General features: G+C 50.5%; 9 protein-coding genes and 1 non-coding gene across 10 annotated transcripts; 4 read left to right on the plus strand and 6 right to left on the minus strand.

Annotated features, from left to right (window-relative positions):
• Window positions 1–43: 43 nt before the first annotated feature.
• On the plus strand, window positions 44–1,392 carry STEHIDRAFT_122838 (uncharacterized protein). Its single transcript, XM_007305983.1, has 5 exons — window positions 44–208; window positions 291–524; window positions 583–730; window positions 787–985; window positions 1,054–1,392. The coding sequence occupies exons 2-5, from the start codon at window positions 304–306 to the stop codon at window positions 1,200–1,202; spliced, it is 717 nt and encodes a 238-aa protein (XP_007306045.1). The 5' UTR covers window positions 44–208; window positions 291–303; the 3' UTR covers window positions 1,203–1,392.
• A 35-nt stretch (window positions 1,393–1,427) lies between these two features.
• On the minus strand, window positions 1,428–2,626 carry STEHIDRAFT_99763 (antifreeze protein; the record flags this gene model as incomplete). Its single annotated transcript, XM_007305984.1, has 5 exons — window positions 1,428–1,760; window positions 1,841–1,951; window positions 2,018–2,116; window positions 2,176–2,406; window positions 2,461–2,626. 5 exons carry the CDS (start codon window positions 2,624–2,626, stop codon window positions 1,615–1,617), a joined length of 753 nt encoding a protein of 250 aa, XP_007306046.1. The 3' UTR covers window positions 1,428–1,614.
• A 2,897-nt stretch (window positions 2,627–5,523) lies between these two features.
• On the minus strand, window positions 5,524–6,791 carry STEHIDRAFT_132418 (uncharacterized protein; the record flags this gene model as incomplete). Its single annotated transcript, XM_007305985.1, has 3 exons — window positions 5,524–5,623; window positions 5,684–6,404; window positions 6,479–6,791. 3 exons carry the CDS (start codon window positions 6,789–6,791, stop codon window positions 5,524–5,526), a joined length of 1,134 nt encoding a protein of 377 aa, XP_007306047.1.
• A 515-nt stretch (window positions 6,792–7,306) lies between these two features.
• On the plus strand, window positions 7,307–8,145 carry STEHIDRAFT_60594 (TAFII28-domain-containing protein; the record flags this gene model as incomplete). Its single annotated transcript, XM_007305708.1, has 4 exons — window positions 7,307–7,620; window positions 7,684–7,771; window positions 7,846–7,942; window positions 8,003–8,145. The coding sequence occupies 4 exons, from the start codon at window positions 7,307–7,309 to the stop codon at window positions 8,143–8,145; spliced, it is 642 nt and encodes a 213-aa protein (XP_007305770.1).
• A 1,510-nt stretch (window positions 8,146–9,655) lies between these two features.
• Window positions 9,656–11,278, minus strand: STEHIDRAFT_169771 (ORC2-domain-containing protein; the record flags this gene model as incomplete). Its single annotated transcript, XM_007305986.1, has 3 exons — window positions 9,656–11,011; window positions 11,096–11,164; window positions 11,223–11,278. The coding sequence occupies 3 exons, from the start codon at window positions 11,276–11,278 to the stop codon at window positions 9,742–9,744; spliced, it is 1,395 nt and encodes a 464-aa protein (XP_007306048.1). The 3' UTR covers window positions 9,656–9,741.
• Window positions 11,279–12,575: 1,297 nt separating this feature from the next.
• Window positions 12,576–16,715, plus strand: STEHIDRAFT_112427 (uncharacterized protein; the record flags this gene model as incomplete). Its single annotated transcript, XM_007305987.1, has 14 exons — window positions 12,576–12,710; window positions 12,778–13,506; window positions 13,577–13,851; window positions 13,927–14,023; window positions 14,104–14,341; window positions 14,410–14,658; window positions 14,729–14,863; window positions 14,936–15,160; window positions 15,254–15,548; window positions 15,609–15,742; window positions 15,956–15,989; window positions 16,061–16,272; window positions 16,324–16,395; window positions 16,459–16,715. 14 exons carry the CDS (start codon window positions 12,576–12,578, stop codon window positions 16,713–16,715), a joined length of 3,087 nt encoding a protein of 1,028 aa, XP_007306049.1.
• Window positions 16,716–17,085: 370 nt separating this feature from the next.
• Window positions 17,086–17,156, plus strand: STEHIDRAFT_t184. Its single transcript has one exon. It is a non-coding gene; the product is annotated as a tRNA-Gly (tRNA).
• A 294-nt stretch (window positions 17,157–17,450) lies between these two features.
• Window positions 17,451–18,326, minus strand: STEHIDRAFT_81638 (uncharacterized protein). The gene is made up of 2 exons (XM_007305753.1): window positions 18,118–18,326; window positions 17,451–18,058 (listed from the first exon to the last, which is right to left on the minus strand). The coding sequence occupies exons 1-2, from the start codon at window positions 18,295–18,297 to the stop codon at window positions 17,507–17,509; spliced, it is 732 nt and encodes a 243-aa protein (XP_007305815.1). The 5' UTR covers window positions 18,298–18,326; the 3' UTR covers window positions 17,451–17,506.
• A 612-nt stretch (window positions 18,327–18,938) lies between these two features.
• STEHIDRAFT_158606 (uncharacterized protein) lies at window positions 18,939–19,736 on the minus strand (the record flags this gene model as incomplete). The annotated part of the gene is made up of 2 exons (XM_007305988.1): window positions 18,939–19,499; window positions 19,566–19,736. The coding sequence occupies 2 exons, from the start codon at window positions 19,734–19,736 to the stop codon at window positions 18,939–18,941; spliced, it is 732 nt and encodes a 243-aa protein (XP_007306050.1).
• Window positions 19,737–21,910: 2,174 nt separating this feature from the next.
• On the minus strand, window positions 21,911–22,773 carry STEHIDRAFT_169774 (uncharacterized protein; the record flags this gene model as incomplete). Its single annotated transcript, XM_007305989.1, has 2 exons — window positions 21,911–22,518; window positions 22,603–22,773. 2 exons carry the CDS (start codon window positions 22,771–22,773, stop codon window positions 21,952–21,954), a joined length of 738 nt encoding a protein of 245 aa, XP_007306051.1. The 3' UTR covers window positions 21,911–21,951.
• Between the last annotated feature and the right edge of the window lie 114 nt (window positions 22,774–22,887).

Genomic DNA, 22,887 nt, shown 5'->3' on the forward strand with positions numbered 1-22,887 from the left:
AAGAAGCTTTCAATGATACCGAGCTCACGACTTCACAAAAGGGCTGGTGTAGTGCGCGATGGTTGCGTACCCTTTTCAGACTATTCCATCTCTCTCAGAGTACCTCATCATCCACTGCTCACCAACTGCTCACTCGAGTCCCTCCCGCAAACCAGAGGGCTCCAAGTTCTTTGTGAAATATCAAGGTTCTTTTTACGAAGTCCCCACAGTGAGTGTAGCGCCCCAATCGTTTCCAACTGGATCCGTACAACTACTACTCTCTAACAATATTCTATACGTATACCGTTCAGACTTGTGCAGGCCATGAATCAGGATTCCGGTCTCGCCTGGTTCGGCGCTATCGTTGCCATCATTTCTATCATCTGCGCCTTGCTCAAGGCGATTCAGGCGTATTTGCCGTCGAAGAAGATGCTTGACCTTGACGCCACCCTCCAGGAGACAGAAGAGCTCCTTCGAAGCGCGGTAGAGGAAGGATTGCTCACAGACGAGTCCTTTCTGCGTGACACACATACTCAGCTTTCGGTGTACGTGATCGTCGAAGCTTACTTATCCTTCGCCGTCAATTAATATGAAGTAGAACAGACTTCGCGATTCCACTCTCATTATTCGCGGCAAAGTGCACTCTGCAAGCACTTCGACTCTGAATGAGTATGTCGCCGTATTCGGCGGCTTGACGAGCAAGGTGTCTATGATATACCGCGACGTCAAGGAACTGCGCGCTACCATATCTGTACGTCCCATAGACCATGATCCAGCCTTGTACGTCTTATCTAACGGAATTTTCAGAGATCCTCTGCTGAGGCAAAGCTGAAACTTCAGGAGGGACGGATAGGTGCAACACCGTCTGATCTGGAGGCCTTGCCTTCAGAAACGGGTGGCAAGGCTCATGTCGCCGAAGCTCTGGCCAATCCTCCATTCTCTGTCATCGCTGAGGACCTGAACGGAGGGCATAGACCGCTCACATCTCTCTCGAATAGCATCTCCAGTATGTGCCCAAAAACCTATCAGTGCTGTCTGTTTTCAGCGGTGCGCTGATGTAGTTCAATTGCATAGGTGTAAGCTCGAGCGAGGAATCCAATGCGACTCTGGTAGATTCATCAGCCCAAGCTCTATCTGGGAAGGAATGTGGTCGATATTATTATGTCAAGAAGATTGTCTCCCCTTTTTACCGCATTCCCCACGCCTCTAGTAGCACTCCTTAACACGTCCCTACTGCTTCATGTCTGAACAGTTTCCTTCAAATTGAAACATTGCTCTCGAACGCCGCTAGTCACTCAGTTAACATCACCATAAGTCTACAGGCTGCACATATACGTCGGGTGCTTACACCATATCTCCGTACTTCTATTTATTACCGTAGTACCACTCCATTGTATGTGAGTAGGCTCCCCCCATTCATACTATCCTGTCCAAATCAGGACCAAGGGCGACATTCTCAACCTATTCATACTGAATACAAACGAACAAATGAACGAGAAAAAAATTCTGGGCAGGGGAATTATAAACCTATTGAAAGAACCGTAATTGTCATCGCGAAGATCTCACAGAAATCACACCTATCTCACAACGGTACAACGATACAAATAGCAAATCCTTTGTGATGAACCAGTGACACTAGACGCCAACATTGCCCTTCTGAACCGCAGCTGCAGTCTGGACCAATAACCGACCGTTCATCGTCGCGCCTGTCTCGAGCGTTGCAGATGTGGCGCCCAGCAAGATGCCCTCGAGATGCGACGTCGCGCCGAGCGTGACAGCACCTAAGCAACAAGCATAACACCAGCGTCAAGAAAATTCTCCGGACCTCAATAAATCTAGCTGCCTGGTTTGTGATACGTACCTGAGACAACCCAGACGATGTTATTCATTGGCACGCCGCCTACGCCACCGAGCAGATTGATGTCGGTGTTTACAGCGGAGGTGAGGTCACCAGATATCTGAAAAATCCACGCTGGTAGCCGTAGGATGTGACGAGCGATAGTCAGTCCATGTAAACGGAGAAGGATAGCGGACATACTATCGGTGGAATTGCCAGAGAGGGTCACTGAAGATGAAATAGAGACATCACTGGTCCACTTGTAAAGACCAGGCGTGAGCGTCAGTCCACCGATGTCACCTGTGCGCAGAGATCAGTCTGCGTGTACTATATGGAATGGCTAGTCAAGTAGAACATACCATCGGCGAGATTGATGAAGTCAGGGCCAGGACGACCTGAAGCATCGGTAAATGCCGTCTCCATGTCTCCAACCGCGGTAGTAAGTTGTGCTGGTGTTGGTGCCGCATAATCCGCAGCGAAAAGTTGTCCAGACACTTGGGTCGAGTTGCCAAATGTGCCGGTACTGTCCTCCGTGATTGAGAAGCCAGTGAGGAAAGTGGACGCCGCGGGGCTTAAGCCTACGTTACCATCTAAACCAGACACGATGAGCACTCGAAGTGAGAATATATCGAAACAATGTGTACTAATTAATGACGGTGGTATGACTGACACTCCTGCCTTAGCCAGGATAGCAAATGTTCCTGCTTCACCGAGGGAGACGGCAAGAGGTCCTGCTGCGAGCACCACAGAGACGAACTTGGGATGAGGATTAGAGGAGACATAGGTAAAGGGAAGGGGGTAACGGAACATACCGCTAGAATAATGGCAATGAAAGAACGCATTGATAAACTGGTGTGGTGCAATTGTAGATGGGATAAAGATCTTAACGCTCCATCATAGAGGGACGTTCACTTTATACGATTCCGCATGCAATGACAATTTCGTTCAGATACGAGTGCAGCCCTGAAGATAAAAATGCTTTACGAACCTTTAGGCGTAGCATTTGAGCGGCACAGGCGTCGTTTTGTTCCGATCTTCGGATGGGATGCTATGTCCGCTTAGAGTACGACTAATGGGACAATAAGGCTTAAGGTGACGCACGCAACAGTATGGCACCATTCAGTGCTCGGGGAGAGATCGGAGAGAATTGGTACGGCCGCACGCAAGTCCTACTACTGAATAGTAGATGGAGTTAAGGGAGGTTAGAAGTTGGCCTCCGATGCGTTGAAAGAGTGGCTGTTAGATGAGGTCGTGTCAATCTTCTCCACATACAACGTTCCCCAATGACGCTTCATCAACTGAGATGACCGGTGACCTAGGGTATGGTCAAGCCGTCGAAAGCTTTGGTGCCTTTCAGTGGCTAGTACCTTGAGCGATTTAGCCCTTGTTATACTTATATACCACTGGTCCTAAAATACTTGAGATAGAAACAGGGCCTATCAATGTCCGTCGAAATGTAAAAGGGGAGAGGTACTATGTGCAGAAGAAACTGGTCAATGACATCTAGGGAGCTCTTTTCGACTGTGCTCAAATTTGGGCAACGAGCCCTTAACGAGGAAGTCTCATCCACGATCTCATCAATTTGGGCCTATTGACATACAGAACCGCTCTGCGAATACCATCAGAACGAGCGACGGAAGACCATTCACGTACCGCTTGCAAACGTGCTCGACACGCAAATAGCTACAGCGAAAGATCTTTCACAGTTAAGGCCACTTTAAGGGCCCCGCGGTTCCGGGATGAGCGGGTGGGAGGCAGTTCCTGGCTTCAAGTTCGACATGCGAGGGAACTCTGCTAATACGAGAGCATCCACGCACCTGGACGCGCGACCTGTGGTATTAGAGAGGTTCAAGCGCACGGCACGAACACACATATTCATTGCACACTCCCGTCAGCAGCGCACTGTAAGTCTTGGCTGGGTGAAAGATAGGTTAGATAAAAATCTCGCCAAAGATAAAGAGGTCAAAACGGACTGACACGTCTCTGCATCTACCACTCATTGACAAAGGCCACACCAACATGTGCAAAAAGTGGCTGGTGGGAGAACAGGTAGAAAGTGATGGTGCAAAATACGGGTCTCGAGTGGCTTCATCTGCGCGAGAGCATGAAGGAAGTCAACCAGGAGAGGACACGGAAACGGCCTTTCGCGAAATTCATAGTCTTCAGTTCGTTCGACCACCATCTTCGAGACGTTTAGACCACTGGATATAGAAGAGGACCATAAGGCGGGCTCGATATTGCCCCTGATGGACAAATAACGAAGACACGGGGCCTGTCCGCTGAACAATGTCGATCGCCATTGAGGCTGGTCGTCGGACCCTCCGAAGTGGGTGTATTCCAACCTGGCAGATTCGAGCAAAGGTGCGGGTTGATAGAGCTGCTCTATGGCATCAGGGTCAGGCGCGGAACCGCGAAGAGTGAGCCATCTCGTCCTGTGCAGGTGAGGGAATGTACCACGGGCAATAAACAATGCTTCCTGGGCGTTCACTACCCCAACGGAGTCAGGGTCCACGTCGATCGTCTGAATATCGAGCGGGATGCCCTTCGTTCGATGGTGCATTTCTGCTGACCAGCTTGAGCGTTCCCATAGGATATCTCTCCACAAGGCTGGGTATTCGCCGCTTGTCTTCAGCGACGACATACGTGGGTGACGTCTGCGAGGGTGACGAAGCCTTGGCGGAACCGGCGAAGAGATGGGTAATATAAATACTCGTCTGGGTCTAATGACGCTAACGAAGTCGTCCCAATTGGCGGTGATGATGATTTCGAAAATATGGGAGAGAAGCTCTGGAGGGAGCTGAGCGACGGGAGTGAGATTGTTCCGAGCAGCGAGGAGACGTAAGTTGCCGGGAATGTTCGATCTCGTCCTCGACAGCTCGTATCAGTTCCTGATTCGACGACCACACGGCGAGACAGGGGGCGTCTCACAGGCTTCCAGGACGGACGACGTGAAATCGATCCATCTCTGATCGCTGGTCATGGGCAATTATCTGTGAGTTATCCAGACGCGTGTCAATCTCAGTGATGCTCACCTCGAGCCCAGCATGTTGCATACGCGCTAATATTCTGTTTATCTGGATATAATGTAACGTTGGCTGTCAGCATGCAGGATTTGCCGAATTATACTCCAACACAGAAACCTGAGATATCGAGCGCAAAAAAATGATCGCGCCGCAACTCGCTAACACGAGCGGCTACTTTGAACCCACTAATAGCGCATGGATCGTTCGTAACGAACGCTAAGCGGGAACGTACATACCTCTATCCAGGAGTGCAACGGAAACAAGAAACTTGTTTGGCTAAGGGAAGGTAACCTCTTGAGCAGTGTTGAAATGGTCGTTCAGGTTGTTAAGTGCAGATGAACCTCGTTTGCTTGGTGAAGTCGATGCCACGACGTCACGCTTTACAGCAAGTGGCACTTCACATGTCGTCGCCACATGAGCCGTTCCGAACTCGATCTTAGCTATACCCTTAGGGTAGCTAACAACATGGACTACTTGGTCCAACTGGGTCAAAAAGTAGTCAAGAACAGCGATATGTACGTGCAAGGAAAACATTGGTATGGACGCAGGTCACCACCGGGATGCATAGCGAGACTGGAATAGCCTGATGCCATTTGTGGGAGAACAAGAGCACGTCAACGACAAAGATCATATGCAATACAGACGTTAGTGGAGCAGCTCACAGATACGGAGGACTACTCGTGTTTACCGATACACCTCTTGAGGATAATACTGCTGTGGGGGCGGATAAGGACTGAATGATCTCGTCTGCGCCCTTGTCGAAAGTAGATGACTACCTCCTGGGCTGTAACAGGTACATGAATCAGACCTATAACAAGGGCCACACAAAGTACCAGAAGCTCACCCCATCTCATGGTTCAACACGTTATCCAGTGCCACATCCTTCGCCTCCTTCTCCTCATCCTCCATTATCCGCACGACCCTTAGCTCCTCAAGTAAACCCTCATTCTCCCTAAGCGCGAACCTATGTTTCGCCTTCATGATCAGATATTTCACCATCTCCGGACTACGACCCATGATCAAACCGGTATTGAGGTCCATAGCCTCCAGCAGATGACGAGGTATCCCGTCATGGGGATCGTCGATTTCGGGTGAGGGAGAACGGCGAGGGGGCAGTGTGGAGAAGTAATCGTCGGGCTGTGGTGAGCCTCTGTCGTCGTATTCTCCATTTCCCGGCGTCACATCAAGCGGAGAACCAGGCTCATGCAACTTGAACGTCGTATACCCATCCCGATCTCCTGCACCTCTTCCCGGCCCCACTGATCCGCCAGGGGTCCCGCCTTCAACATCTATCACATCATCCTTCTCTCCTCTCTTTCGCTTCTTAGTCGCGCCTCTTCCAGGGAGTGGTGGGCTGATATTGTGTTGCAGGCGCATGTGTTTGGCCAAGGCGTCAGAGCGAGTGAATGATTTGTCGCACTCTGGCCGTGGGCAGATGAAGGGCTTCTCGCCGGTATGTGAGCGAATATGAGAGATGAGAGCAAAGCGGGATGTTTGGGCAAGTCCACGACGAACGCAAGTGGCCCATTCACAGGTATAGTTCGACTTGTGTACGCCGATGTGATCTGCCGAACGAAGCGTTAATTACTGACTAGCTCAGGGGCAAGGTTTGACTTGGTATTAAAAATAAGTAACGCACCATTGTGTATGTGGTCGATGAGTGAGGGAAGGTGGTCAAACACAGTTCCACAATCCTCCCATTCGCAAGTAACGGTGTCGTCGTCGAAGACATTCACACCCGGGATTTCAGGTATGTAACTCCCACCGGCACTGGGTGATCCGCCTCTCGAACTGGTCGGCACACGGGCCATGACATTATAGTCAAGAGATTGCTCCATAGTATCGTCGTCCAAAGAGGAGTCTGATAGAGCAGGAGAGCGAGATGTCGGGCCTGGAGATAGAGAATGACCTCGTCCACCAGGTGTGGGGGAATTATAGAAGGTCCGTGCCATGATGGGGACAATCAGAATGATTAATTCGAATGCGTGCGCGTGCGTGGATTCTGGAAGGTACGAGCGTGAGGTAAAGTGAAGCTCTCAGAAGACGGAGGCTGTATTTGTTGGCGAAGGTTGTGGCGAGAGCGAAGAAAGAGTGGCCCAATGTCGAGGCGGACGACGAGCAGGTGTTGATGTTTGTTTACGTGCCTTTAGCGCGCGTTGTGTGGCACCGTGGCGACGCGTCCCTCTCCTTTCTCCACCATCATCTCAGTCGCGACCTTACCAAATCGACGATTTCACTCACAATGTCTGCATATCCTTCGCCAGAACATCAATTTATAACTTCTACTCTTGGCTCTGATGCGGGAACACCAACCTCTTCTCAAAAGCGTACCAAGTCCACAGCCAACGGCAAACGCGGTCGAAAGCCCAAAAACACGACAGTATCTACTCCTCAGGAAGTCAGCACACCAACGACATTGCAATGGACGCAACCGTCCATGCCCGCTCCCTCCACTTCCCAATCCACCATGCCGTCCGCGTCACAGAGCGTAGGTGCAACCGCTGAGGGGCCCAGCACGCAGACTCCATATCGACAGAGTTCCACAACGGGTCCGAGTACTACAGCTCCTAGTGGTCTTGGTGGCTCTGGATCGGAAGGAAATGTTACATCGGGTCTTGTACTTCCTACAGGGGCTTCAGGAACCGGGCAGAGGATAGGAACGGCTGGTCCCGGAGCTGCTGAAGAGGAAGCCGAGGGTGAGGACGAACTTTTGCCTGCCATGGCCGACGACGATTATTCGGCACAATTATCATGGCAGAGTCAATCAAAAGACAATCTCAAGTGCGCCATTTCTTTGCCTTGTTGTGTTATTATGGCAATTGACGGTGGTAAACTTCCTTTCAGGGTGCTCATGGACAGCTTTACACCGGAACAGTACGAGCGGTTCGAAGCATACCGACGACATGCGCTTCCTAAACAGGCTGTCCGAAAGGTACATATGAGTGATTATATTCGGCCTCAGAGAGATCATACTCAATGTCTTGTTGCCCTTTGGCGCAAACGCAGGTCATTCAACAGACCCTTGGCCAACAAGTCTCGATGCCTGTCGCGCAGGTAGTCGCCGGTTTTTCAAAGGTCTTCGTGGGAGAAATCGTTGAAAAGGGTACGTCCTCCTAGCTAACATCGCTTTCTTCGGCCCTCGTTTTGATGTGGTCCTGAACAGCCCGCGAAGTGCAAGCCCGTCGAGGAGAAACTGGTCCACTTTCTCCCGATCATCTAAGAGAGGCGTACCGATCCTATCAGCAGGAGACAGGGAGAGTAGGTGCTGCGAGACCGATCCGATCGAAGAAGCTGTTTGTGCGATGATTCAAAAGTACGTCCTGGTGGATGGCATTACCAACCGAACGTCTTGGAGGTACGAGCAACCCATTGGACTCTATTGTAGGACCTTATTGAGTGGAGGGTGTAGTCGGTATTCCCATTGTAACATATTCTTTGTATATGTAATCATGTCACCTTCCAAACGCACCATAAACATCGCAGACAATCTCTACGATGCTAAATCGGAGAACGGCGAAGTTTGGATGCGGCGATTCCTGTGGTCGGAGTTTCGATCGTGTGGCGTTATCCTCATTTCAAGATGAACTTTCCTCCTGCCATCACTGACGACGCTCGTTCACAGTTATATTCGACTTGGGAATATAACAAACGGACAGTGCTGGGAGATGTACTGCTAGGACCAAATAATGGTACTGCGTCATATCGGTTTCAGAGTCTGAGATTTTCTGAGGTTCGTCTGAGACTGCCAGGCCAGACTAAAATGACCCAGATGGGTATTCACTGCTCACCATAGAACCGAGCTCTACGTTGTCCCTCTCGCCACCAAGAAGTCATGTCTATTTTAACTCCTTCAGTACATCCCCATTTCCTCACCTCTGCAGAGACATGTCGTTTCGCACCCGACAAGGTCGACCTCAAACCGCTTTCACTCGACCTCGACGACCACACGGAGCTTCTATCATCTATCACTTCTGCTTTGATCTCGCTTTCCTCGTTCTCTCAAGATATTCTCGACTCTGTGGAAACCGAATCTTTTGACATCACACCCTTCAGACCAAAGTCCGCCAAACTCAGGCCTCTCCCTCATGCGCGTCGGTTCCGGGTAACTGAGGGGTCTAAAACTATGCTGAAACAGGCAATACTAGCTCGTATCAGAGAAAAGGCCAAGGAGGACTTTGCAGTGCGCGTGAAGAGGGATATGGCGAATCTTGCCACGACTTTGGGTATCGACCCGGAGCTTCTTCCAGAGTTCAGGAGAAGGATGGATGCTGCGAGGCAGCGAGGATACAAGGGATACTCTCCGATTTATTCAAGATCAGCTCCATGCGAGCTGGATCAAGAAAACGGTCTGCCTTCGAGGAGCAAGCGGTCTGTCATCCGGATGTCACGTTCTTTTGGGTTTACGAAGGGAGACACTGCAGTTGTAGAGGCTAATGTCGCGGGTAAGCGAGAGTATCTGCTGAAATGGTTCAATCTTGCTCATAGCCCCGATTGTCTCAGAGGATCCCTCAACTGAACTTTGCTTGAGCGACAAACCTTCGATAATCACCTTGGCGAAAGCAAGAAAGGTCATTTCTCATGTCTCCGAAATGCTCACTTCGCGCTCGAAGTTGACAATATCGGAAGTTGTGCAGTTAATCAGTGAGTCCCTATCATATATGAAGCCATCCTGTCGAGGTTTAATTGATTCGTATCCGAATAGGTCCTGACTCACCTTTTCGTCGCGCAAAGAACCCCATGGCCAGGTCGGGTTCACAGTCATGGCTTGCGTGCTTCGACAGTTCTGACGACGACCTGGTCGATACGTGACTCCTTTGATTCCGATACCTGATATGTACTCCTATAATTTTATGAGCGATACGACAAATGCCTCACCCAGTCTATTCGCATCGAAAGCGTGCATCAACCCTGTAAAACTTCGTGAACAACCGGTTTCAACAGCTCTGAGTCCAAAACCTTCATAAGCCTCTCTTTCCTCATCGGAATCCATAACCTTTCTCCACTACCCTCCCTCGTTACCACTAAGCTGTGATCCTTGAACTCCCCTAACAGTGCCCGCAACGCTGTATCGCTCGTCGCCACGAACTTTCCCTTCGCCATGATGTACAACACATCGTAGGCGATCCCGACTTCCTCCTTGTCGGCCTCGGTAACCTTGGCATCGTCGCCTGCTTCCTCCATGGCCTCAAGTTGCTGGTGGGCCATCAGAACGAAGAGTTTCTTCGCTCGCTCGGTAACCGACGCCAGAATGTGTTGGGCTGCGGTTTCGGTCATAGTGAGACTGGACGTGGCGGACGGGTCCGGGTGGTGGCTTCGGGAATGCGCTGTCGTGGCTCCTTTGATGGAAGAGCGGTCTGCGAACGCAAGTTCTGTGTCGTATGGTTGCAGTGTCGTCAAGTCGTGCCATAGCCAACCAAATCCTCCGTTGCTCAGATTCTGCCTCCGTGTCATCATCTCCGAGGAGCTCCAAAGGATCGGAGCGTTGATATGATCGACTGAGGCTACGAGGCTGACATGAGCGCTGAAGAAGAGAGGGGAGAGACAGGCCTTGGCTTTGGCTGTACGGAGAGCGGGCGCGTCGAGGTTATGGATGATAAGAAAGAGACGTTGTTCTGAACTCGCGAAGAAATCGCAGATACGACGCGCCTGGTTCTCTAGGCCTCGTGTAGGGAGCGGGAGATCCAAGATGCCAGGTATCTTTTCGATAGCAGCAAAGACATCGTTGAGACTGAAGTTGGGAGAGTACGCATTCATGACGATGACGGGTCCGCGCTTACGACAACGCTGTATCGCAAACTCGTTCAGAATCTTGCGCTTGGATCCGAACCCGTAGAATGCCAGATTGAAACCCTGATCTAGCTCGAATAGAAACTGCACGAAATGACGTCGATGTAGGGCGCTCAGTGAAGCAATACTCCGATCTGGTCCAGCAATAGAAGGATAGTGGGATGTCCGGATGGAGGTCGCGTACTCCTCGGGAGAGAGTGGCTGCACTAGTTGCGAAAAGACGTTTGCGGATGTGCGTGCCGCTTTCGAGGCATGCAGAAAGTACGCGTCGAAGGACGTGTCGGTAGAAAGAACGGGCTGCGACGCCCTGCGAATCGACGTGTCTGCGCGACTTGAAGGTCCAGCTTGGAGTTCCTCGTCGGAATATGCGATATCAGACGTGTCGCTGTGTGAGTCATCAGAGAGCATGACTTCAGTGGACCCGGGGTCAGCTTTAGGATATATGTCGCGAGTTTGCCGGATCACTTACCTGAGGATGTTCGACTTGAACTCGATTGGATGAGTATGCGCGGAGAAGGTGGCCAACTTCGAGTATATACTAAAAGAGTAGGAGTAGGAGTAGCGTGCCGGTCCCCGGAGTGGACACCCGATCGCACCCTGGGCGTGGCTCCGTTGTTCTTGTGGCACCCTTTGTACTGTTGGCCTGTGCCATTGCCGTCTCTCATCACGGAAATCTGCCGAGTCCTGCAAGGTCATATATTTCGCTTGCAGGGTCATATATGTGATTCAATCGCTGAAATACTCCTACAACAAGTGAATTGGGTTATCGTGCTCATTCACATATTGCAAGGTCTATAGCAAAGGTGCCCAAGTTACTATAGGCCCCCAAAATCTGTCGAGGGTCACATCTCTTCAGCCCAGGTTGTACTTTCGAGTGTCCATTTTGACAGCGTAATCGAGCAATGAACCGTTCGCAGACAATAGCGTTGTGTATTAGGTAGCGCTACAGTACACAGTGGTACATAAGCATAGAGGGCCGAGGTAGCAATTACAGGCGGGGCGTTATACAGATCGGGCAACAGCAGCAAGAGACGAGACGAGACCAAAGAAAGTAAGAAACATATAGTAGTTCCTGGCATCGGACAGGAGATGCGAGTGTGCGTAAAGGCGCTCAAGATGAGGTACGAATGTAGGTAGTTGCCCGCATACGACAGCGCGTCGCGTACGACGTTCACGCTGTAAATTGATGATGTCATCCCCTGGTCCAAAGACGAAGCACAGTGTCTGCTTCGTCTTGTGCGGAGGGGATGTGGAAAGGGACGAAAGCAAGACGAAAGCGAGCGCGAACAGGGAAACAAACAGGGACGGAACGAAACGAACGCAACAACGCTAACGGACTCCACCTGCCACCGTCGCGTCAACACGCGCTCGCCTCGCGAACCTAGTCCAAGGGCATCCGAGCCGTATAGCGCCATGTGAAAGAAAAGGCTTTGGTCATCGTAGAGTAAAGGCTGGAGCTGTAGATAGAGTGACCAGCGAAGGTTTCAGATTTGGGGGAAGAGAGGATGATGGTGGTACAACTCGAAAGGAATTCAGCCCGCACAAGAAAATAATGAGTGCGCTGGCAAGTCCCACGCTGAGTCCCAAACTGCACCTTCTTTGGTGACGCATCGATTCCGGCCGAGCTCGGCCGGTCTAGATATGGGGCTGATCCCAAGCCAATCCAACATTTCACAGCTTTCTAAGCTTTAACAACCTGTTTCAGCGTAAATAAGTGTTTTCAAGGGCGATATAACTGCAGTTAACCCCGCCACCATTTATTCGGTACAATCAATTGCAAACGTCGGCGGGAATCCGTGATGCTGGTGTCAGGCATATTCGTTGCCATGAGTGCGCAGTGCCCGGCATTGTTCTTACTTTTCTGAAGGCATATATATATATTCCTCAGTAATGCTTGCGACAAAAGACCCTTCCGTTCCCTCTTCTCCATCTCCCGGTGCTTTGAGACTATGCCCGCTGCAGACGTGGACACCGACGACGCGAACGATGCACAGAATGTTCCCCCGCCACAGCAACAAGATCTACAGCTCGAGCGTCTCCTAAACCAGTTCGGTGAAGACAAATTGATTGAATATAGGGATACAGTTCGTTCTTTCTGCTTTCTTCAACAATTATGTGTGGCTGCCACTAACTTCTGACACTCTTCCGCAGAGATGCAAGTCAGATCCCACATTCGAAGGACTAGTCGACTCTTTTCCAGACTTTTACACAATGGAAAATGCGTCTCTCTGGGTCAACACTAAGGAATACTTGGGCTGGATCTCTCAGAGCTTGCAGCAGCGCTCACCGCGAAAGGTTCTTGTGGCTGCCTCTGCACCTTTGATCAACGGTACTCCTCACACACCTCCTCGCTCGGTCACACGAGCGGCACCGTCTCTTCCACTCGAAGCTAGCTTGTCCCGGTCGTCACCTTCCCAAGCTTCGTCCCCACTCAAATCCTCTCATACAGCGACAGCGGCTAAGACTCTGTCAAAACACAAGCGCAAGCGACAGAGTTCCGTCATTTCCATCTCGTCGGATGACTCTGACCGTGCGGGATTACCGCCTGTTGCGCCCTCTTCACCGCCCACAGTTCAGCATGCTGTATCTTCTCCGGCTGCAGTCCCTCCCTCGTCCCCTGTTGAACCTGCCCCATCAGCTCCGCGTCCCTCTAAACGTCAGCAGAAGAAGAAAGCCCGCAAGGATCGTGCTCTGATTCGGATTACTAGGTTGACAACTTGCTCTGAGCTGCGGCATGTCACGGAACTTCCTTTCTGCTGGGACGTACCCGATCACGACGGTGGAATTGTAGCTTATTTGGTGGATCTGAAGGACAATCCTTGCTCTTGGGAAGATGATAGTGGCAATCCAATGTCAATGGCCGCAATTATTAGGTCACAGGTGAGCACTGTACGATCTGTCCTATTTCTGGATTGACGTGGCACTAACATATTTCGTCAATGATCTACAGGATCAAGATGCTTGGGGCGACGGCTCTGCTGGATCCGACCGTCCGGAGGATCTCTCCAAGGTCTTTGCTTTCAACAATGATCCCTCTTCAGCCGGATTTGTTCTCTGCAGGAAAGCAGACGTGGTCTGTCAGGGTGTCCTTCATTGCAAGCACATGGACATGGATCTTCTTGATGACTGTCAGCGGTATGATGCGAACCCAGAGGATCGCCAGAAGTTGATTGACGCTGAGCGTGCGGTCAACGGGCTGAACACGAACGAAAGTGGTGCGATCAGGTACGTCTCCGGTCTCTTGCTTCAATGAAATACCCGTATGAGCTTCTTATATGTGAATCTCTGTATCTTTTACAGCTTCTACAACAACGAGGTCATGCAGAGCAAGTGTAAGTATGTTGGTGACGATGGCAAGCCATGCAATGGACGGGTAGTCTTGCGAAAGTTGAGAGAGGTCAGTATTCTGTTCATCAAACCTTAACTCAATTCGTACTCTGAGCATACTATTTGCAAACTATTTGTCTCTGTTTTCAGGCCAACTTCGATAACAAGCACTTCATGTTCGGCTGTGAAGGATGGCGACGTGATGACGCGAAGAAGGCCGACCATCGCCTTGTCAGTATACCGGTCACGATCGACGAAAACCTCGTCGTCGAGTTGTTCCGCAACGACGGGGTTCTCAAGAGTGCAGATGGTGGGAAGGTAACACTAGCTGGGAAGTGTGCTCATGTTCGGCCTCGATCGCAAGGGAAGAACAGCAAGCTTGACTGCCGTACGTTCAGCATCAATCCCTATTGACATTGACATACCACTGACACCTTCTTCTGATCACTTCTCTAGCGTATGCTCATGTCGATGAGAAAGGTAGATCCCTTCCCGGGAAACTCGTTGTTCGTAAATGCTCGACAAAGATGAGCATATGGTATCCTGTCGACAAGGGAGATAGGCGTGCTATCGTTCTTCTCAAGAATGCACACAATCATCCTATGCCTCGTGCTTGGAAGGCTGGATATGATGGTAAAGAACGATATAAGAAGGCGGTGAAGATGGCAGGGACTGCCGGTGCAACGGTGTTGAAGGTTGATCAGGGTATGGCTGATGTGATAGAGATAGAATAATGTTCAATTTATCTGATGTACTTCTCTGTTTTTGAATGCAGCTTCGAGTACAGTTCAGATCTTCGACGGCATGACACCTGCAGAGTTTGATCCAGCCCTCAACAATGCACGCACGAAGCGCGATCTAGCTCGGAAGGTTAAGCAGCAACAGCAACCGCACGGAACAGGAATTCCTGGTCAGTTCTTCTTAGTATTGAGCTTAAAACAACCCACCTGATAGCCACCATTGTGATATATTTCTATTACAGGGGTGTTCGCTCGTCAAGCCGAACAACAGCTGCTTCCTCTTGGTCAGCAGTACATTCAAGCGATACATTCCGTCTCTGGTCTCTACATAATTGTCACCCTTCTACCCGAACTTGCCTTATACTATCACAAGGCAACGGCATCTTACCACGATAACACATACAAGCGACTTCACGGCAACTGGAAAGAGTGGGAGGTGGTCATTTGGGTGGACGAGTTGAATATGCGTGAGTCTCATCCTTCCTGGCATGGACTCCAAAGTGCGCTGCGTATCATTCGCTGTGGAGCTATGTCGTGCATAGCTGACTACTTGACATCAGGTGTCACTGTTGCCAGAATATATTGCGAGCATGAGACCCGCGAGGCCTTCTGCCTTATGTGGTCCTGTTTTTGGAACGCTGTGGAACGGGCAACCGGACAACCCGTTCAGTTCAACTTCATGCACGGAGCAGGACTCCTCGCTATTCTTGTCGATGGCTGCAAGCCTCAGGTAGACGGCTGCGGTGATGCGCTCCTTGAACGCCTCCGTGCTTGCTCGGATGCACTGGTCAGCGAGACAGACCCTCAAATTGTTGTTCAGCATATAGTGAAGCTCTGTTCAGTGCATCTTGATCGGTGAGTTGAAGTCATTTCTTGCTGCAAGGTGTTGTCTTGACGATTGATGTACCGACTTAGCAATCTGCACGAACTGGAAGCCCATTGTTCCGAAGAGGAGATGAGAGTCGTACGGCGTTGTAAAACACTCGAGACCCAAGCGGAAGTGGACGAGTTCTGGGAATTCTGCTATAGCGCTTCAAAGAAGCTTCGTGGTGAGTTCTTAGTTTGGATTCCTCTCAAGCTTCCACCATGTTCTACTTACCCAGTGCTGTACATAGACTGGGCATTTGACAAGAAACCGTATCCTTGGTTCCTTCCGGGGCTCAACGTGCATCTCTCGAAGATGAGTCGAAACATCTGGCATCGCACACCCTGCAATACCAACCTCAATGAGAGCGCACACCCTCACACTAATGCTCATACAGGGATTAATCTCTCGCTGCTCGAGGGCATTGACTCGTATGTTTTTTATCGTTTGATACTATTGCTGCCAGGTACCTTGCACTGACTCGTCTGAACTGACTTTGTAGTGCACATAAGTATGACTTGGGAGTGGCGAAGAAGATCAAGATCGCTGAGACCAGCGGAATTGATCCTAACCACCGCAACACAGTCGCTCAGCGCTTGCACAACAACACTCTTCGGGCCACAAACAAGAAACAGAAGGTTCAGAACGAGAGCAATACCAAGGGCAAGAAGAAGACAGCGACATCTAAGTTCAAGACCGCTGTCGAGGCCTTCAGTGAGTCAACAGTGGTTGACGCGCCACACCTATCGTCAAACACACTACCAGCATCACAGCCCATTGCGAGCTCATCGAAGACTGGAGAATCAACGCAAACGAGCGCCAAACCAGCCCATAAAGGTTCGTCTCGTGCATATATACTGACCGTCCATCGCTGACCTAGAGCCTCTCCTCATATAGCAGGCCCATCGACACTTCCAACAGCGCCGAGCATCCTCGCCACCCCAACTGGACCTCAGCCACAGCCATATACACCATACGGGTATTATTCTCCTTATCCTTACTATGCTCATCCGCAGATGGTGCACCCAGCGTATCCATATGCCTTCACCGGACAACAGCCCTATCGTGTACCTAGTGCACCTCAACAGCCTTGTCCCTCTGCATCTCCGTCATTACAACACGACACTACGACGTCTGAGGTTTCGGATAAGCGGTGAACTCCCATGTACCAGTACTACTGTAGTAGAATAGAATCAATCACTCACGTTATAGCCGTTTAAGTACCTTTAAATTGCATTGAGAATGAGCTTGTCTTGTAGAAGCAACGGTCTCGCATAGCTCAGGGTGATTCAGGAACAATGGAGGTGGGGAGAACAATGAAGGCGAGTCCACGACACGCGTCGAGTAGGAGTAGGAGACGCCACATCAATGTCCGGCATATGCCGGCGCACTCCCACTCCTACTCTTTTAGTCACTACTCCCAACTTCAAAGACTCGATGGTGGATACAGTCTGTGTCACCTTATGTCATCAAGTCCGTGTTAAATAATCTTAAATGTATATACACAAATAAATAATCATTCAGGAAGCTTCAGTGGTGTAGCGGTAACATTGGGTCTTCCCATGGCCTAGCTCCGGGTTCGACTCCCGGCTGATGCATTTAATTCATGTCACCCTCATTTTGCTCAAGCAACTCCCATTCCATAGTGAGGTCTAAGACGTGCGTGGTTCTAGTGGACCAGTAAACTTGGTGTTCATAACTTGCATGTTGTCTCATCGACCTGGCATATCATCCACATAATATGAAGTCGACGTGAAGTGTCTCACATAATAGTGTTTCAATGCTTGCTAATCTACAGAGTGATCAAAATTATCCTTACTCAGGGAAGAGGGATGACTTCGAAGCGTGAAGCATCATACGTAGTAGGCCCGCCTTGGATCCGAAGATGATAGGGCCCACGCTGGTCATCGTGGTTCAAAGCATAAATAAATATCATACACGCTGACGTTTAGTAGATGCCGGGTAGATAACGCGAAGGGACTCTTCTCGCCCAATCCTCCCACTCCGCTTTGAACTGTTTCCTCAAGAAATGATCTTCTCGACCAGCTCTCGTAAAGACCTTCAACTTCCATCCGATCGCAGCCGCCACAAGGATACTACAGAACTTTCCATACGGACCTTTATACCCCCCCTCTCTCCACCAGGATCCTCGTCCCACAAATAATATGGCGAATCCTATCACAGACATGATACCACCCGTGTAACTGGGGTGACGGACGACGTTGTAGGGACCCGTCGTGATAAGCTTGTGGCCATCACGGACTGTAAGTCGAAAGGTGAACTGGCGGCCCATCTCACGGTAGCATCGCAGGCGAATGAGGGAGCCAGCAATGACCAAAATGGAGCCGGAAAGGGAGGAGGTAGTAAGACGTCCTGGGAGACTGGAATTTGCCACCGGGGATTTCAGAACGGAGAGGATGTGTTGTGAGATAGGGCCCTCTGGGTGGCGAGTCGCGAGAGTAGCGGCTATCTCTGTAAGAGCCATGAGCCAGTATATGGCCTACGAGGTACCGCTCCGAGTCAATAACGTTCAAGTAGTGTCAGCATAGAAGGCCTCACATTTCCTGCGGGAGCAGCATACGGAATCAGCCTCTCCCCGAATGGAATTGATGCTGCATCCGATGCTTTCTTCTGCTCTTCAACTGTGACAGTGACTTCAGACTTGACAGGCGGACTCTGCGAATGATGATAAAGGACAGCGGCGAGGAGAGTGAGGGCGACCTTTGGTAAAGATTGCATTTACACGAGCAGGAGCAGTATGACGATAGCCAGTCTTCTTAGTTCTTTGGAGAGGACTGTAAGTCGTTGATGCGAGAGTATCGAGATTCTGGAGCAGAAACGAAGAGTCGCGAAGACAATCAAGGCCCGAGCTTCAATACATGGATCCATGATATTCAGAGGGTGTAACAGGTCGCTCACCGGACAAGTCCAAGTCAACCGGTAGTCCGTACGTGCGAGGATGTTCTGCTAGGGCAGAGGCCATGGCCTATATATCTCTCTCGCCTAGTGATAGATAATATATCACAGATTCCGGGGTAATCAGTCGTGAGATAAAAGAGAATGACAGAAGAACTGCGATTCGAATATCTTATCCGTACGATTCGACAGAATCGTTGAAGAAACGGGGCCATGGCCTAACTTGAGCCCGACTGCCCCTCACCGCACCTGACACTGATTAACTTTCCGTAAGGAAATGTACGAGGATGGCATCAGCATGTGAAGTAAACGTATGAAATGCGTTCAATCCTCGCACGCAAAACATGTAGACTCGTGTTTCATATGTGAGATCTAGAAGCGCCGTCATCGACGTATCCGACCGAGGAGCGCTGTTAAAAGAGGCGCTTTCTCATAAAAGATTCCCATGAGGGCATGATGGCTCTTTAGTAGAGGCCTGGCACATAGCGATACGGAACTATCTTAGCCCAAGCCTCCCACTCGGCTTTGAACTCTTTTCTCATGTACGCATCCTCCTGACCACCTCTCAGGAACGCCTTCAGACAGAACCCGATGGTCACCACCAACACCCCGGCACACACCTTCCCGAACGCAGTGTTGTGACCAACTTCCCTCAACCATGAACCACGTCCAGCAAGCGTCAAGATGAGCCCGACGGTTGTCATGAGCCCTCCGGTATAGCTGGGGTGGCGTACGACGCTGTATGGCCCGGTAGTGACGAGCTCATGATCTTGACGAAGTGAGAGGCGGAAGGTGAAGTGATGTCCCATCTCGCGATAGCAGCGCAGACGGATGAGAGCCCCGAAAATGATAAGTAAGGAGCCGACGATGTTCGTTGTAGACGGATGGACAAGGGATGTGAGTGCTTGCTGCGAAGCACCATTGAGGGCAAATGTGTGGCGAATATGCGAGGAGGCTCGGTACTGCGGCAGTCGAAGGGCAAGAAGGCTTGCCACTTCGGCGACACTCAAGGTCCAGTATAACACCTTTGATAAATAGGAGATTGCGATGAGTGCACGTCCGTACAACTAGTGCAGAAGGTTGAGACCAACCTTCGCCGTGAGCGTCGCCGCTGGGATCAGCCTTTCTGCCACCGTCACAGAAGAAGCTCGAAGAGCTCTCTTTTGCTCGTCCTGGGTTTCCGATGTGGACGGCGGAGTGAACGCTCGATCATAGAAGGCTGCAGTCGCAAGTACCAGAGGAATTTTAAGAGTCAAAGGCATGTCTGTTCGTCTGACTACTGTGCACATCACCTCATCTTCGTGGCCATTTATACCTGTCTGAAGTTTCTACAGAACTGCCACGAGATAGATGGCACGCACTTCCTACAATAGCCCTCCTGAAGGCATAATTATGAAGGAATGGAACCTGTCAAGGCTAGGGAGACGGCTCTCCGCAGCCCCATCGTGAGGAAGGGTGCTCTGCATTCTGTCGATTGACAAAGTGTTCTGAAGTGGAGTGGGACCTATAGGACATACTCTATTCCAATCTATTCACTGCATTCCTTTGCATGACACCAGAAGTGGCTACCATGAGTAACGCGCCAAACGGGATAGGTGTCCACATGAAAACAGGCAGGTATCCGTAAACAAGGGACCCTTGATGGAGGTGTATCCTGGATCAGTCATAATCTGACAGTCGCAATACACACATGGGAGACGAGCCAAAATCACAGCTGAGTGGTGGGCGTAAACGTCGAAAAATTGCCAAGGCGTCACGGTGGGCTCCGGAAATGAACACACACCAAGACTATATAGCCCTCTCGACGAGGGCCTCGAGTGAGGATGCGCGTATCCTGTATTCCAGCTGGTAAAGAAGATCGTAGTCCGGTCTCCTTCCGCACTCAGAGCTGTCGCGTCAAGTGGAACCTCGGCTGATTGACGCTGGTGAGACTCTAAGAAAGCGGAAGGGGACGTAGTAGATCATGCATATCTAGTCTCACTAAATTAGAACTCGCGCCCACGGTTCGCCATGACAGCTCTATGTATAGGATATCTGTGAACTGCAGTTCTTTTACCTTGATTCTGAGCCGTCAGAGACCTGTTTGATAAGAAAAGGTAGCCTATAAAGACAAGAAAGCGAGGAGCCGTAGATCGAGCGGGCCTGCGTCGTGCGACTGCGATGCTTTAGGCCGGTGACGATGGCGGAAGACAGGAAGCGTGGGAACATTTCCTTCGCTTCACCACGACGCCACACTGAGCGCTCTGTTTTTCCTTTCACAAATGCAATGGTGCATATTTCTGGTCATGATCAAGGGGTCTTATATATATCGCTCCAAGCCTTATTTGAAAGCAGTAATATCTCCTGCAGTGAATGTTAACGGCAAGGCTCATTTCTGAACACTCAACAAATCCCGGGCGGGTAACGATACTTGACCAGGCTCTTTGCCCACTCCTCCCATCTCTCCTTAAATTCTCTTCTCAGGTACTCATCCTCCATCCTTCCTCTCGAATAACACCGCACCTTCCACATACCACTAGACAATACGCCCAACATGTATGACTTCCCTAGCCAAGTCTCCCAACCAATATCCATGAACCTTCCGCCGCGAATGTCATGAATAGTCCTGCGCATATTCTGAACCCACCCGTGTAGGCAGGGTGTCGTACGAGAAGAAGGTCCCGTCGTGATGAGTTCATGATTCTTGCGTAGGGAGAGTTGAAGTGATGGACATGTTCCCGGAAGCAGCGAAAACGAATGAGAGCACCGGTGATAATGAGGAAGGAACCCAGGAGGTAGGTGGAAGATGTAAGTATGCCCTAGGCGAGAGGCTTCACGGCCGGACAAGGTATACATATCTAAAAATTGAATAATTCGTCGAGAAATGGGATGGCCTGGAAAGCGCAAGGCAACGATGGAAGCCACTTCCGTAAGGTCGAAAGCCCAGTACAATATCTACGTAAGCCGAAAACAGCAAGTTGAGTTTACCATAGTTGAAGTACGGGTCTACTACAAACCGTTTCAATGGGTGCCGTGTATGGAATAACTCGCTCTCCGAAGGGTACCTTCGAATCCTTGGATGCATTCTGCTGCTCTTCCGTCGTCATATTTGCAGAGACGCCAGGTGGTCTCTGAGACGCATGGTAAAATGCACAAGTGAGAAGGATGGGGGGTATCTTCGCGATAGATGGCATGATTGGATTAGCCTCTCAGAAAAGGATGTAGCGGGAGGTAGAGAAAGGCTTCGTTAGAAGCTGCGGGTGACCGTGATCGTATCCTATGTACTCAAACGTGAGGGCGAAGCAACTTTGCACGCGTAGCATGTCAAGGCCCACGATAGGATATGGAAAACACTACTCACGTATGTCCTAGTCGCCGCCCAGGAGAAGTTCTAGTCCATTAGAACTTGGAGATATGCATGGTATTCAAACCGCGTGACAGTTCATTGTGGTTCGTGTTTCTCCCAAAGAATACAGCACCACCAGGGCTTTCGGATGATCAGTAGATCCCAGGAAGATACATACACGGAACTTTCTTCGCCCACTCCTCCCACTCCGCCCTAAACTCCTGCTTTAGGTAACGGTCCTCCTTCCCTGCCCTTGTGAACACCTTTACACAAAACGCCGCACTCACTGCAAGCAAACCTGCGCAGACCTTCGGGAATATCCCCCTCGCGCTCCAACCTCCAACCTCCTTCCACCAACTCCCGCTTCCCGCCAAAGTCAGCACGGATCCCAAAGTCGTCATGAGTCCTCCAGTATAGCTTGGATGCCGAACGATGCCGTACGGGCCGCTGGTGACGAGCTTGTGGTCCTCACGGAGGGAAAGACGGAATGTGAAGTGACGACCCATTTCACGAAAGCAGCGGAGGCGGATGAGTGAGCCTGCCACGATGAGAATGGATCCGAAAAAGTAGGTGGGCGTGATTGTGCCGATAGAGGCTATGCTGGCCTCGGTGCCGTTCATCGACAGAAGGGTACGCGTATAGAGGGAGAGTGGGTGCGATGGATAGCGTGTGGCGAGGATTGATGCGATTTCGGCGGCACTCATAGTCCAGTATAAAACCTAGATATCACGATAGCGTCCGAGACTTTATTAGGTTTCTTGACAGGTCGAGAACAGATGAAGGAGTGGGTGGAGACGACAAACTTTGACCATGAGGGTTGTGCCGGGTACAATCCTCTCCCCGAGCGTGACATGAGCCGCCTTCAATGCTTTCTTCTGCTCCTCCTCAGTCTCAGTAGATACGGGAGCAGTGTAGGCTCGATCGTAGAGGACTGTGGTGATAAGTATGAGAGGAATCTTGACGAGGGATATCATGACCGATAGACGTTCCCGTAGGAGAAGACACAGCAGAGCCCATCCGAGATAGTGACTGGGTTTTATACTTTGTTAGTATAGATGAGAAGTATCTTCGTCAGATATGTGGAAGAT

Source organism: Stereum hirsutum (genome assembly GCF_000264905.1).
Source record: "Stereum hirsutum FP-91666 SS1 unplaced genomic scaffold STEHIscaffold_10, whole genome shotgun sequence".
In the NCBI taxonomy this organism is placed as follows: domain Eukaryota; kingdom Fungi; phylum Basidiomycota; class Agaricomycetes; order Russulales; family Stereaceae; genus Stereum; species Stereum hirsutum.

Coding starts and splice junctions, on each gene's coding strand:
- STEHIDRAFT_81638 (XM_007305753.1), bottom strand. CDS start 18,297: ATGCAATCTTTACCAAAGGTCGCCCTCACTCTCCTCGCCGCTGTCCTT. Junction 18,059..18,117: donor ATGCTGCTCCCGCAGGAAAT/GTGAGGCCTTCT, acceptor GGTACCTCGTAG/GCCATATACTGGCTCATGGC.
- STEHIDRAFT_122838 (XM_007305983.1), top strand. CDS start 304: ATGAATCAGGATTCCGGTCTCGCCTGGTTCGGCGCTATCGTTGCCATC. Junction 525..582: donor ACACATACTCAGCTTTCGGT/GTACGTGATCGT, acceptor GAAGTAGAACAG/ACTTCGCGATTCCACTCTCA. Junction 986..1,053: donor TCTCTCGAATAGCATCTCCA/GTATGTGCCCAA, acceptor TCAATTGCATAG/GTGTAAGCTCGAGCGAGGAA.